The sequence below is a fragment of the Pelobates fuscus genome, chromosome 2 (assembly GCF_036172605.1).
Source record: "Pelobates fuscus isolate aPelFus1 chromosome 2, aPelFus1.pri, whole genome shotgun sequence".
Classification (NCBI taxonomy): domain Eukaryota; kingdom Metazoa; phylum Chordata; class Amphibia; order Anura; family Pelobatidae; genus Pelobates; species Pelobates fuscus.
In genome coordinates this window covers 413178140-413193367 of record NC_086318.1, presented here as the reverse complement: position 1 = coordinate 413193367, position 15228 = coordinate 413178140, and the positions used below count along the sequence as shown (strand labels likewise).

The following is a 15228-nucleotide window of genomic DNA, read 5'->3' as shown; positions in this document are numbered from 1 at the left end:
CGCGTGTGATGTGATTTTATGGGCTGCATGTCTAGGTGGTTGGAGTTCAATATGCAATGGTTTACACTTGTGATGTAGCGAAGTGTGATGGGTGCTGAACACTGTTAGTTTCTATCCCAGTCCCAGCCTCTGAAGTTGCTAATGGTCTTATGATGAAGTTATGGCAACTAGTGGCTGGAGAAGGAAGTGTGCATATTTGGCAGAGGATTAAGCAGTGAGGCTGCAGGGGCATGTTCTATACACCAAAACGGCTTCATTAAGCTAAAGTTGTTCAGGTGACTATAGTGTCCATTTAATCTTCTTCTTCTTTTTTTTTTTTTTTTTGGTATGCCCCCACAAAAAAAGTATAAATTCACTAAATGTTGAATCTACCAGCATTTGGGGGAATGCTAGTAACCTGAATGGCTAGCTGTTTTGGCTAGCTGCTTGCATATTAACTTTTAAGGGACATTCCACATACACATAAAGCACTTTGCTGAAGTGCTTTATCTGTGAAGAGCATGCCCTCTCTTTTTTCATAGATTGCAATAGAAATTGACTTTTTTATAAATTTAACCTAGTTACACCCTTGGCTGTTAATCAAACAGTTATGTTACTTCCTGGTTGTTTAGCTCAGTGGAGGGTCACTGATACCTTGTGAACAAACATTTTTGGTGCCCCAGGTAGGTGTGACAATATTGCAAACCCTTTTAGACACACCCATTTTTTATGGAAATCACTTTACCATTTTGGGCCTCCCAAGTTCCTACAGTGCCAGCTTTGTTCCCAAATAGCTGGTCAGCACCATCTTGGTAACCAGCTTCCCAGTAACATGTTTGTCCCTATACAACTGGTCAAGACCATCTCTGTCCCCACGCAGCTGGTCAGGACCATCTTTGTCACCACACTGCATCCCAGTGCCATCACTGTCCCCACACAGTTAATTGGTGCCATCACTGTCTTTAAATAGCTAATCAGTGCCATCTTTGTGCCCAAATGGGTGAGCTGTGCCTTAGCACTGGTAAGGCGGTTTGAAACCAAAATTGGCTGTTATTCTCAAACGGCTTGTTGGCTTGTAGCATTTGCATTCCGGCTAGGCTGACTGTGAGGGGGTGGGGCCCAATGAGAGGGATGGAGCCTATTGCCGCACACCTTTCCAATGTGCCTCTATCTACAGAGCGCCCAGGATTGGCTCTGTCAACTGGCAGCAATTGCCTTGAAAACCTGCCGTGCTAAGACTTCTCATTGAGCTGCATTGGGAAGTCTGTATTGGACAGTTAGTCAGTCTGGGATGGGGAAGGACAGGGCTTTCAGTAACTGCAGCTGTGGCAAGGCAATATTCCATATAACTCTAAAGAAACCATGCAAAACTGATTACACACATCTTTTTGGGGGATATATAAATTGTTTGGGGTTTTATGGAGTGTTCCTTGAATCCTCCTCTGCCCTCAGTGTTTAAGAGGAAATGTAAACTCCCATGATGCTTTGTGAGTCGCCCCTTGGAATGCATAGTGGGAACCCAGGGAATTCTATTGCCTAAACACTGAATTGTAATTGAAAAATCAACTGCAAAGTTTATGCAAATTCTGCAAATCCGCTGTAGTTGCAGCTTAGCTGTTACAACCTCAAATGTGAGACTTTGTTTTGAATTTACTGCAGTCTGGTATTTAGTGAATAAACCCCAATGGATCACTGGAGGTAAAGAAGATTCCTTTTTACAAACCTGACTGAACTTTATTAATCAGAATGTTCACAAAGCAGACCGTTTATCTGTTTCATAAAGATACAAACACTGAAATAGCGGGTCTACCGTGTGCCAGCGAGCGCTGAGACTGTATGGAAGATGTATTTCAGTGCAGGGAACAGACCTTAATGTCAGGCTCCCCAGTGAGTGTGCTCATTTTACTGCCGTGCCGCCTCCCGTTCTGCCGTTTACATTATTTTTTTCATGCTTCGTTTATTAGCCGGCTCCCAGAGTGCCCCACAAATTGCCAGTAGAATTTCTGCCATGCTATTTCACTTCATACTTTTGACAATTCTTAATCAATTTGATCACATTTTAATAATGTGCTACGGACGTGCAAATGAGCTTATTGTCTGGTTGCTCTGTTTAATTAGCACACTTATTGCTTTGTGCCGCTCTAGAACATTCTGTTCAAAGATCTAATTTAATGTAATACGCCACATTACATGCAATGCGGTGGACCCTGCTTTATTCACCAAACAGATGTATCTCTTTGTTTACATTTTAACATGTAACAATATGTACTTATTAGCAAATGTGGCCCGTCATTAATGATCGTTATTGCGCGATATACTTACCCCTCTTCTTGAAGCGAGGTGGATGCTATGCATAGATTTGGCCATATTTTCTCCTGTTTAATAGTAGGAAATGCAATATGTGTCTCGTGAATAATATATCATTAATGCAAACTTAAATCTGTTTGTAGATTAAGTTTATTGTCCAGTGTTTTGGCATTCTGACTATTTTGCCTTTTGTCTCGGTTAAGGCGGGACCACAGTTGTTTATTTAACTAGTTCATGGCTACAAGGAGTCGGAGTACTTTGTGAATTACAGCACAAACTGTTATTTGGACTGATGGATAGAAGGTGCCTATCCGATTCCCGTCTTAATGACTGCTTACACAGCGTAATTGAAAGTTGGGCTTTAGAAATGGTTTGGTTAGTGCACCAACTGCAATATTTCTTGGTCGTACATGTTCGATCCTCATCCTTACATGGTTAGTTCTGCCTTTAATCCTTACAGATTTAAATGGTAGATGTACATAAACTATGATCCGCTAATTGTAGCCTTTCTGGCTAAATAATATTATTGCTTTTAGTTATTGGTACATTGTATTTGCATAGGATATAAACACCTGTCTTGATTCTGGCACAGCAGAGACTTGCTGATTCACGTCTGTGCTACATTTTAATTGTGTAATGTTGGTAGCATTTATACACTCTCCTGTAAAGTGCCTGACTCCGTCTGGTCTAAGGAATCCTGCTAATTCTTCTGTTTTCCAGTGCGGTGTGTCCATGAGCAGTCACTAAATTTAAGGCCCCTTTAAAACATTAAGTAGTTGTGCAGTGACAGGTGCATCTGCAATTCATGTACATTCCCAGACTTTAAAACCTCTGTATTCTGATTGTCAGATTGGGTTACTGCAGACACATAGTAATTGCCAATCGGCCTCAAAACTTATCAACATTGCAGTTGCATCTATACCTGTGACTTATAGAGTTTAGTTTAAAAAATTTTTAAAATTAAATCCAATTGAGTCTCCAATTCTCGTGTATGTTTTATGGTTTGCCCAGTAGTGATTTCATTGGGAATCCTTTAATGTGTGTTTGTCTTGGCTTATTTGCTTGGTTTTTACTTTCATTTTCTTACCAGGTGCGAGAAATGGCTGCTACTACGCTGAGTGGGCTCCTGCAATGCAACTTCCTCCAGATGGACGTATCAATGCAGACTCACTTTGAAGAGCTTTGCAAAACCAGATTACCCAAGAAACGGAAGAGAGATTCCGGAATGGCTGTGGATACCATTCCTTCCGCAGGTATCCTTTGGTGACTTTAGTGATCTGTAATATAAATATTTCAAAATATCTTTCTAAAGAAAATCTGCTTATTGTAGCTAAAAGCCTTTTTCAGTTAAGCACTTATGGTTTTTATTTCTCGTTTTTTTTTTGTTTTTTTTTATCATTTGCATTAAGTGCAAGCTTGTGCTGGCATGGCTTGTGCATATTTCAAATGCCCCATAATTCCCTGAAAAACACGGCCACCCTCCACTTGCAGTGTTCTTGGCTCCTATAAATACTGTGCGCACATAATCCCCTCCTGAGTCAGTTCCTGGTTTGGAGAGTGCTCACTTCAGATGCTGCAAATCCTTGTGGTTTACAGATAATGCAGTGGCCTCAAAATGTGAGAAAATAGTAGGTTGGGCAGCCTATAGCACCACCTTAAAGGACCACTTAAGTCACTTTAGTATATCTTTCATACTCTAGTACTCCTATTTTATTTTTATAGCTTTGAACCCATTGACCCAACAATGAATTCTTAAATTAATAAAACAGACATAAATATCCTGCTGCCTTTTTGTCTACTCTCTGTATATGATATCTTATAAATTTTGTATTTGTTTGTGTAATTCCAGAACACCAGAATCACTGTAAAATCTATAAAAAATTGGAATCCCAATATTCCATTATTTGCTGTTGTCTTTAATGTTTTAATGTGGTTTCACAGCTATCAATATACTGGAGTTTAAAATGTCTAATTTATTTTTATTTTTTTATTCCACTAGATTTGGTAAAACGTCATGCTGGCGTATTGGGACTCAGTGCGTGTATTTTATCCAGTCCTTATGATGTACCACAATGGATGCCACAACTTCTCATGGATCTTAGTGCACATCTAAATGACCCTCAGCCGATAGAGGTAACATTTTTACCTTTCTATAGCTTGTAATTTTTGTCTTTCAACTAGATAACTTTCAGATCCGTAGATGATAAACTTTCTAAATGTGTGACCTACATTTTATTACTAAAGGAACGCTATAGCACTAGGAATATAAACCTGTGTTTCTAACTCTATATACTGCCAAATTTTACAGAATTTTAAAAACTAATTTGTAAAAATAGAGGAATTGCCTGTGTATTCTTCTTGCTCTTGTTAATCCATTGCGTTCTGTGATGATCCCCCCCTTTTAGAACTTTGGAACACTATTCACATCAGGTTGCTTTGATAAATCTCTCCCATTGCGTTTAGCCTCTGGCTACATTCCCTTACTAGCTGACAGACATGCATTTTAGCATTCAAAATCTGTTTTGTGGAGTCTACCTGTATGTAATTATACGAATAAATTGATGGAATGTTTACTTTCAGATGACTGTAAAGAAAACACTATCTAATTTTCGAAGAACACATCTTGACAATTGGCAGGAGCACAAACAGCAGTTCACAGATGACCAGTTACTGCTTTTAACAGATCTTCTGGTTTCCCCGTGCTATTATGCGTAAAAAGGTGAGCAGTGTTTACCATCTAATGCTATGCACCGACAAAGAAAGCCGTGAAAACCCATCTACAATGTAGAGAAATATATGCACCCACTTATTGCCCAAGAGAAAAATAGCACCCTATAATGCGGCAACATCCCCAATATATCTAACTAAAGATACATCTCTCACATGAGAGTAACACTCTAATGCTAAAATAATGTATATTTGACATTAGTGTTTCTATTGGTATTTAGGTTACCGTTTAAAAAAACAATTTACAAATTAAAAAGCCATGAACCTTTCCTGTAATCTAGTTCCAGGTCAATCATCTCTCGGGAGTCAATCTACCTCCGATGAAGTTGTCAGTCGTGATGACTTTTGTCCAGTACTTCTCATAGAGAAGCATTGTCTACACAACATGCATTCGAGGCAGTTTACGGAACTCCACCAGTCAAATGTTTCTCATAGAGAAGAATTAAATGCAATTTTTCTTTTTAAAAAGCCTTGGCTGTGATGGATGTAATGGTGTGCATGATGATGTTTAACGTAAAGATCTTTGATTTTCAAATGTATTGGGAAGGAAGATCCTCTTGTGACTGCCAGGAGACGTGGTTTCAGATAAATGTAAAAATTGCAATTTCTCTGAAACTGCAATGTTTGTTTGTTTTTATAATGTTTCAAAAAAAGACAGGGTCAATACACCAAAACCACTTAATTAAGATGTGTCCCTTTAACTTTAATTCCGGTTCTCTATTGCCAAGACAAAAGAAAATGCAGAGTGGGACTGGTCTGTTTTATTTACACACTGCCATGTAACATCACCAATTGGGTTCTTCATTATGCTGGAAATTCTGAGACTTGAAATTTACAGTATAGTCCTTTTTGAACTCCCAACAATTCACAAGTTGGTAAATAATCCTGTGATAACTGATAAAACATTGTTGTGCTGTTCAAAGTCACAAGACTCAATTTACGGTCGGCTTTAAATTACAGTATGTCACGTGACGCATCCTTTACCAACACCCTGGCACCTGATAGGTACTCCAATTGATTTCTCGTTGTCCCTTCTACGTGTATTCAGACCTTACGATTGGATGCTGTTGAAGTAGATTTTGAAATGGGAGGCTAAGGATTGTTGGTCTTTCACATAGTTTACTTAAAGAAAGGATAGTTTAAACCCCTGTAAACTAAAAGTGACCATTTATAAACCAAAATACTTTAACACTAATATCTAAGATTTCAAGTGTGTTTTTGTGTATATGTATATAATTATATGTTTTTAAATTCAAAGCGGTGTTTTTTTCTTAAATTAAACTTATTCCATATGAATAATAACACCCACTTTGATTTTCGTTAACAAATATTATGTTCATAACTTATTTCTTTGCTTTGGCAAAGAGGGCAGCATACTATGAAAGTAATATGTCATGTCTTTATTAACAGGTGTTAATTTGTATGGCTGATGTCGATGTTGACATGTTTGGGAACACCTGATTTAGAAGGTGACCTGTAATGTCTTGGCAGTGTGTGGTTTGTGGGTTGATTCATGTGTTTGTTTTTCTTTCTCGTTGAATCAAACCATTGTCAATAGATTTCATTTAAAGCACAGTGTGTATGATGCATAGTAACCATGTAGCAATCTAGGAGAGCACTAAACCGACCTTCTCTGTATTCTGTTTGTGCAGCGTATGAACATATTCCGGAATAAACTGATGGAATTGAAGGATGGTCCAAAAACCTCACGTGGGAATATTTTACATTTTTGAATTCTCGCTGCCCCAGTGGATGGGACTTTTTTAGCATTCTTTTTTGTTTGTTTTTTTTCCTTCCTTTTAAGCCAACCATAGAACACAAACTTTGAAGACAATTTAATTTTAATTGAAGAGTTTGGGCTGTTTAACAGGCTGAAGTGGATACAATGTTATGATTGAAAAAGACTAGTCTCTAAACTAACATGGACGGTCTGTATAGGTTTGCTTGCCACATTAGCACTTGATAAGTTTTTTGTGTTTTTTTTGCAAATGTTTTACATGACTGTACAATGTAGAGACTTTACAGTAGATAAATTGTACAGTTTGCAGGAAAATGCTTCAGGCATCGGCTTGTAACAAAGTCAGTGTGGACACTGAGGCTAAGCTAAAGCTTTGTATCAAGTCAAATGCCATATTTTTGTTTTTAAATTATTTTCTTAGTTTTGTTTTTTGGTTTTTCTTGCTCCTATGATAGAGCATTTTTTTGTTTTTGTTTTTTAATGTTTTTTGTTTTCAAAAAGCGCAACAATAAACGAAAACCATTAACGATACCATATAGAGAACATGCAGAGTTTTTTTGTTTGTTTTTGTTTTTGGGGTGTTATGTGTGTGTGTGTGTGGTGCGCTCTTAAAGCCGATTTAATATCTGTTTTAAGGTGACAGTTGGTTAGCAGGTTCATTTGTACATTGAAATAATTGTCATGTTGGTTAACTCTGCATCCCATTTCAAGACTTGTGCAGTCTTCCTCGCAGGAAAAATACGATCATTTTTTAAATGTTTACCTGCTAAGTGACTGAATCAGAACTTTAAAACACAGCAGTGTTCCTAGAACAGTATTCATCAGGTGTCAACGCATATACGTAACCACTGTATAGCGTAGTGCCAAAACTCTTATTATTTCAATTGTATACTTAGTTTATTTTAAGACACAATAAATGGATTGTTTGTAACAGCTGTTGTATTTCATTTTTTCTCCAGTGTGTAAGACTTTTATTTATTTAATTATTATTTTTTTTATTTTTTTTTATCTTTATTTTATTCGTGCAAATAGTTAACAGGCAAGTTTGCTCTGCCACAATAGCTGAAGCAAACCAGATGATACACAGAAAGAAACACCACTATGGCATTGAAAGCATTGCACATTTTTTGGGTTAAGTGAACAAGATAAACATATAATATAGCTTGACATTGTAATCTGCATGGTTATTGCTTGGATCAGTTAGTTATTATACATGCATGGCAGACATCATTAAATAACACAGCCTTGCTATCGACTTTGTTGTCGTCTCGTAACTTAAGTGAAGGCACCGAATGTGATATTATGCAACTATAGAGATAACATTCTTAAAAGTTAACACTATACGTGTGCTATAAGTGTAGCTGACAACATGGCAACTCTTATGTTTGAATGTCGCTAAACAAGCCACCTATATATAAAAGGTGAGATGAGATGTCCCAGTGATAAGGTGATAATCTGCGAGCTATGTGTTAAATAACAAAAAGGGGGGGGGGGGAACATTATACTCATTATTATTTTATTTATAGAGCGCCGTCAAATTCCGCAGCGCTTTACAATGGGTGGACGAACAGACATGTAGTTGTAACCAGACAAGTTGGACACATAGGAACAGAGGGGTTGAGGGCCCTGCTCAATGAGCTTACATACTAGAGGGAGTGGGGTAAAATGACACAAAAGGTAAGGATAGTATTAGACTAGTGACAGTTGCAGAAGAGGAATCAGTTGGGAGCTATTAAGAGTTTAATTGATACGTTTTTATGAAGAAGTGGTTTTTTAAATTATTTTTTGAAGGAGTGGAGACTGGGTGAGCATCTAACGGAGGAGGGAAGCAAGTTCCACAGGAACGGTGCAGCCCTCGAGGTCTTGAAAGCGAGCATCAGAGGTGGGAGTACGGACAGAAGATAGACGTAAGTCTTCAGCAGATCGTAAGGGCCTAGACGGAACATACTTGTGTATAAGGGAGGATAGATAGGTGGGAGCAGCATTATGTAGACATTTGAAAGCAAGAACCAGAATTTTAAATTGAGCTCTATATTTTATAGGAAGCCAATGTAGGGACTGACAGAAGGGTGAGGCATGGGAGGTGCGGGCGGACAGGAAGATGAGCCTCGCCGCCGCATTCATTATGGACTGTAACGGCGCAAGTTGGGAGCACGTAAGACCACTGAGAAGCGGATTACAGTAGTCAAGGCGAGAAAGTACAGTGGAATGGACCAACACCTTAGTCGCATCTGGCGATAAGTAGGGGCGGATGCACGCAATGTTTTTGAGATGGAAATGACAGGATTTGGCGATAGATTGAACATGAGGCTTGAAGGAGAGGTCGGAGTCAAAGAGAACACCTAGGCAGCGAGCCTGCGTGGTGGAGCTGATGGTAGCACCATTGACTTGGAGGGAGACAGACACAGGAGTAACAACACTTGAGGGAGAAAAGACCCGAATTTCAGTTTTGGTCAAGTTTAGTTTAAGGAAGTGGGCAGCCATCCAGTTAGAAATAGCAGAGAGGCAGTCAGAGACACTAGTCAAGAGGGACGGGGAGAGATCAGGAGAGGACAGGTAGATTTGCGTGTCATCTGCATAGAAATGATATTGGAAGCCAAAGGAGCTAATGAGTTTACCAAGGGAAGCAGTATAGATGGAGAACAGTAGGGGACCAAGGACTGAACCTTGAGGGACACCACCAGAGAGGAGTTGGGGAGAAGAAGCAGAGCCAGAGAAAGAAACACTGAAAGAGCGCTGGGAGAGGTAGGAGGAGCACCAGGAGAGAGCAATATCTTGTAGACCGATATTGCTAAGGATGAGAAGAAGCTGTTGATGATCAACAGTGTCAAAAGCCGCAGACAGGTCAAGGAGAATTAGGATAGAGTAGTGACCACGAGATTTTGCAGCGAGTAGATCATTGGATACTTTGGTCAGTGCCGTTTCCACAGAATGCTTAGCGCGGAAACCAGACTGAAGCGGGTCTAGCAGAGAGTTTGATTCGAGGAAGTCTGTCAATCTCGCATACACAATTATTTCAAGGATTTTGGATGCAAAAGGCAGTAGCGAGAGAGGACGATAGTTGGATGGGGAGTTAGGGTCAAGATTGGGCTTCTTTAGAATTGGGGTTACAGTTGCATGTTTGAAGGGCGATGGAAATATACCAGAGGAGAGAGCGAGATTGAGAATTTTAGTGAGAGGTGGAGAAAGAGAAGAAGACAGAGTATGGATGAGATGTGAGGGAATTGGATCTAGGGAGCAGGTGGTGGGGCGGGAGGACTGGAGCAGAGCAGAAACCTCTTCCAATGTAGCGAGTGCGAATGAACATAGAACAGCAGGGGAAGTATTGCAAGGGGGAGGAGAAAGATGAGAGATCTCTTCTCTGATTGTAGAGATCTTGTCAGTGAAGTGAGTTGCAAAGTCTGAGGCAGTCAAGTTAGTAGGTGGAGGAGGTACAGCAGGGCGAAGAAGAGAGTTAAATGTGTGAAATAGTCGTTTGGGTTCGCGGGAGAGTGTGGTTATGAGGGTATTGAAGTAATTAACTTTTGCAGAGGAAAGAGCCAAGGTGTATGAGCTCAGCATAAATTTATAGTGGAGAAAGTCAGATGCACAGTGAGACTTTCTCCAACAGCGTTCTGCAGTTCTGGAGCATTTTTGGAGGTATCGAGTGAGCTTGGTGTGCCAGGGTTGTTGTTGGGGGGGCCTGCGGCATTTAAATGTACAAGGTGCCATGATGTCTAGTTGAGAGTAGAGGGTGGAATTGTAGAAGGAGGTTGCAGAACTAGGACAGGTGAGGTTTGAGATAGGTAAAAGGAGAGTTTGGAGATTAGTGGAGAAATGCTCTAGGTCAAGACATTGGAGGTTTCTGTGAGAGTGATGTTCAGATGGTGGTGTCAATTGGGTCTTAGGTATGCCAATGTCAAAAGTCAGCAGATGGTGGTCAGATAGAGGAAAAGGAATATTGGAGAGATTAGAGGCAGTACAGAAGTTGGTGAAGGCAAGATCAAGAGTGTCTCCTGCTGTATGGGTTGCTAAATTGGACCATTGCGTAAGGCCAAAGGAGGAGGTTACAGAGAGCAGACGAGAGGCATCAGTGCAATTGTGGTTATTGATTGGGATATTGAAATCCCAAAGTATAAGGGAAGGAGTGCTAGATGAGAGGAAGTGGGGAAGCCAGGAAGAAAAGTGCTCAATGAATAGTCTAGGATAACCGGGGGGGGGGGGGGGGGCGGTAGATGATAGCAATTCTTAAAGGAGTGGGTTTAAATAGGCGGACAGTGTGAACTTCAAAAGAAGAAAAGGATAGGGCAGGGGGAGTTATGATTGGTTGAAAGGTACATTGAGGGGAAAGAAGGATGCCTACGCCGCCTCCTTTACAGTTGAGTCTGGGAGTGTGAGAGAATTGTAGCCCACCAAAACATAAAGAGGCAGGAGCAGCACTATCAGAGGGGGACAGCCAGGTCTCTGTAAGTGCAAGCAGTGTGAGTGAGTTTGAGATGAAAAAGTTGTGTATGGTTGTTGATTTTAAATTACTGCAGATGGAGCGGGCATTCCAGAGTGCACAATGAATTTTGGTAAGTGAGGGTAAAGGGCAGGGTATTGTGATGAGGTTTGTGGGGTTTCTGGTTGTCTTTGTGTGTGTGTAGAGAAGGTGAAGGGCCCTGGATTGGGAGAGACATCACCAGCTGCTAGAAGTAGGATGAGAGAAAGTAACAGGAGGTGTGAATGGGTTTTGTATGAATAGGGTCTAGGATGAGATCGATTGTGGGTTGGAGTGAGAGAGTAGAAAAATGAGTGTAAGGCATGATATGAGAGAAGGGGGGAGTGTAGCAGAGAAGGGCATATGTAAATGTGGATGGGGGGATGAGTGAAGTGGGTGTAAGGAGAGATTTTTATACTGAGGGAGACTGAGGAAGTAAAGAGGAGGAGAAAACAGATCATTGCTAAATTGTGAAAAATGAAAATTGGAGATAATTGGAATGTCAAGAGCAGGTGAAGGTAGGAAAATGTGTTTTATGGTTTAAAAAAGTGTAGTAATAAGAGGCAGGGTTTTTGTTAGTTTTTTTTAAACCCGAACTAAAATGTAGGTGTGACAGACAATCTATAAATGTAATAATGAGCATGGTGTGGGGAGGGGAGGGTGGGCATCAGGCATGCTCACTGAAGGAATGGGCTTGCAAAGTTGGGGAAGGCTGTTGAATAAAGAGATGTGAGGGTCAGAGAGCTTGTAATAAACGTAAGGGAGGGGGAAATGTATCTAGGTACAGAGATGGATATTCAAATAAAAACAAACATATCAATAAGAAAAGGGAGTGGTCAGGGGTCAGTCACAAATAAGAGGGGGAAAATAGAGGAATGCATATAGGTGAATAAAACAATTACATACAGGGATAGCATAACAGACAAGATATAAATACAAGAAAATATACAATCTACACAGGATATATTAAATAAAAATAAAATAAATGTACAGGGTGGTTAAGTTAAAAATAAATGAAGGTGTACAGGATAGTCATAGTATGGTCTTCCAGAAAGGCTACCTTTGCAGATGATCAGGCTTGTTCACTGAAGAAATGGGCTTGCAAAGTTGGGGAATCAGGCTTTGCAGACGATCAGGCTTGCTCACTGAAGGAATGGGCTTGCAAAGTTGGGGAATAGTGTGTATAGTGCTCACTAGTTAGGTAGCCAATTAGCCGCTGGGACACAGGGCATTTATGATGGTACGGTATGTCATTGTAACAAGATGGTGTCCATTGGGGATGCTCAGATTCTCAGCCCTGTGTTTTCAGGGTGTCTCCGGCTCAGCCAATCCCCCGGTTCGGGAAGCTCCCAGGACTCCCGGTGGGGTAAGCGGTACCTCTCTTTTCTTCTCTGGGGGGGTTTTGGTGCTTGGTGAGTGTCCCGTTTGTTGGAGTGGTCGTTTGGGTCGCTCCTTGCTACCTTTGCTTGTTCCGAAAGGGCCATAGGCAGGTCTGTAATGAGAGCTCTTGTATTGGCCGTGTCCAGCTGCCCTCCGCCGCTTCTCCGTTGTCTTCAGCTTTGAGTAATGTCGCTTTGTGGGTGGCCATGTGGCCGGTCCTTGCCCAGCGTGTACCTACCTGGGTTTTGGAGCCCTGGGGCTTGCAGGCAGCCCTCCGGGTGTTTGGGCGGCGGAGCAGGCGTACCTCTGTATGGATCCCGTGCTCGGAGTGGATCTGACGTGCAGCCTCTGGTGCGTGCCCCTGCTTTTCATGCAAGGTTTGGGAGGAAGGTTTGCGCTGTAGTTGCGTCCAGAAGGCACTGCAGAGTTGGTCAAACCGGGCTTCGAAGCGCTGCCTCCATTGCTGGAGCCCTGGGTCTTCTGTAGCGTGTTCAGGACATGGCTTGGCGGCCATCTTAGATGCCTCATGCGATTTGCCGCCGGACTGCAGTTCCCCCTGTGGTAGGTAAATCTGAGTCTCCAGCAGGAACCGGGATATCCCCCGCCGGTCCATAGGGGGGGGGGGGTAGCAGGGGAACAGAAGAGCTGCAATGCGGTACCAACCCAGCGACGGGAGATCGGCCGCCTCTCCCAGCAATCTGGCTGCTGTTCATGCTAGGCCTCAGATGCGGATCCTGGCAAACCGGCTTGGATTGCTTCGTGTGAGGTATTAAACTGGTCAGTTTAACTTTTTACCCATCGGTAGCTCATTTGATTGCATTTCTGGGCTTATTTGTGTCGTTTCGTCGAGTGAAAGATTGTGCAGAGCAGGAGCTGTGTTTGTGTGCATCTGCTCAGCTCTGCATTCAGGCCCCGCCCCTCTTAATTATTATTATTTTTCCTGCTCAGTTTTGCTGTTATTTAATGTTAGCTAATTTTGCTATATTTGTGGGTTATTTTTTAAACCGCTTTTTATTGATCTTTGAAAAAACACCGGTAAATCGGAACATTAAAACCACCTGCCTAATATCATACTCGTGCTGCCAAAACAGCTCTACAGAGTCAAGGCATGGACTCCAGAAGACTTCTGAACGTGGCACCAAGATATTGGTAGCAGATTCTTTAAATCATGCAAGTCTTAGGATTAAATGGATAGGATTTGTTGTTCCAGCAGATCCCACATATGCTCACTTAGAATGAGTTCTGGGGAATTTGAAATGCCAAGGCAACACTTTGAACTCTTTATGTTCCTCAAACCATTCCTGAACAATTTTGCCCTGAGTGGGTGTACGTGGTCAGAAACATGCTCTATGTAGGTAGTACATGCAAAATTAACATCTACATGAAGCCAGAACCCACAGTTTCCCAGCATAACACTGCTTCTGCTGGCCTGCCTTCTTCCTATAGTGCCTCCTGCTGTCATCTCTTCCCCAGATAAACAACGCACATGCACCCAGCCATCCACCTTATCTACAAATAAATGTGACATCATACCAGGCAACCTCCTTCCATTGGTCCATGGTCCAGTTCACGTTGCCATTGAAGGTGCGTTCGGCAGTGGATAGTGATCATCATGGGCACTCTGCTGCATACAAAGCTACATACTCAGACTGGACAAACTGCAAAGCACTTTGTCTTCTGACACCTTTCCATCATAGCTAGCATAAAGTTTGTCAGCAATTTGAGCTGCATTAGCTCTTTGTGATCAGACCAGATGGGCTAGCCTTCGCTCCCCACGTGAATCAGTGAGCCTGATGCCGCTACATCGGGTTTCTTTAATTTCTCCACTTTTGGCAGCTACTAACATCTGCATACCAGGAACACCCCACAAGACTTGCAGTTTTGGAGATGCTCTGACCCAGTCGTTTAGCCACCACCATTTTGCTCTTGTGAAAATCACTCAGATCTTTGCTTGCTCACAGACTTGCTGCCTAATATATCCTACCCCTTGACAGGTGCCATTGTAACCATATGATCAATGTTATTCACTTTACCTGTCGGTTTTAATGTTGTGGCTGATCAGTGTGTATGTTTAGATAGAGATGGATATAGATATATCATTTTTTTTTATAGATGGATATAGATATATAATGTGTGTGTATATAAAAAAAAAAAAATTGAGGTTTCTGCATTTGTCACATCAGCAGGATTTGCTTGTTCTGCAAGGAGTGTATCCGTAAAATGTAATTCTGCCATAAACCTTTTTTTTTTTTTGTAATTCTTTATTTTTGTTGTGGAGGAGGTCTCCACTGGTTTTGGTGGTAAACATACAATCATCCAATACAGGGTAAAAGGTAAACATAACTTAAGTCAACAATATACATAAGATATTCTTATTTGATCATATTGGCATCTCCAGTGTGGGCGACGATAAGATAAGGTAGTATGTTATAGCACTCTACAGCATGCTATCGGTTATAACGGTGTTAATGTACATCATACGGTGCAGCATGCCAGCGGCACTTAAGGGTTCTGGTGTGGTACGTTTGGTTTGCCGTGCCGGCTGCTCAAGCGGGCTTGATAGTACAGTGCGCTAACAGCTTGTGGGGGCCTATGGGCGTTTACGTGGGCCAACATAGCGTAGCCTATAAGGGTCTAG

The 15228-nt window shown here is 41.4% G+C and overlaps 1 protein-coding gene across 1 annotated transcript in view; it reads left to right on the top strand.

The window, feature by feature from the left end:
- PSME4 (proteasome activator subunit 4) overlaps positions 1-7682 on the top strand; it is a 97988-nt gene extending 90306 nt beyond the window's left edge. Inside the window, exons 45-48 of the mRNA XM_063443970.1 lie at positions 3377-3539; positions 4286-4419; positions 4867-5005; positions 6666-7682. Of these exons, the coding sequence (XP_063300040.1) occupies positions 3377-3539; positions 4286-4419; positions 4867-5001 (432 nt within the window). The 3' untranslated portion in view covers positions 5002-5005; positions 6666-7682. The remainder of the gene's footprint in view (positions 1-3376; positions 3540-4285; positions 4420-4866; positions 5006-6665) is intronic.
- The last annotated feature ends 7546 nt before the right edge of the window (positions 7683-15228 follow it).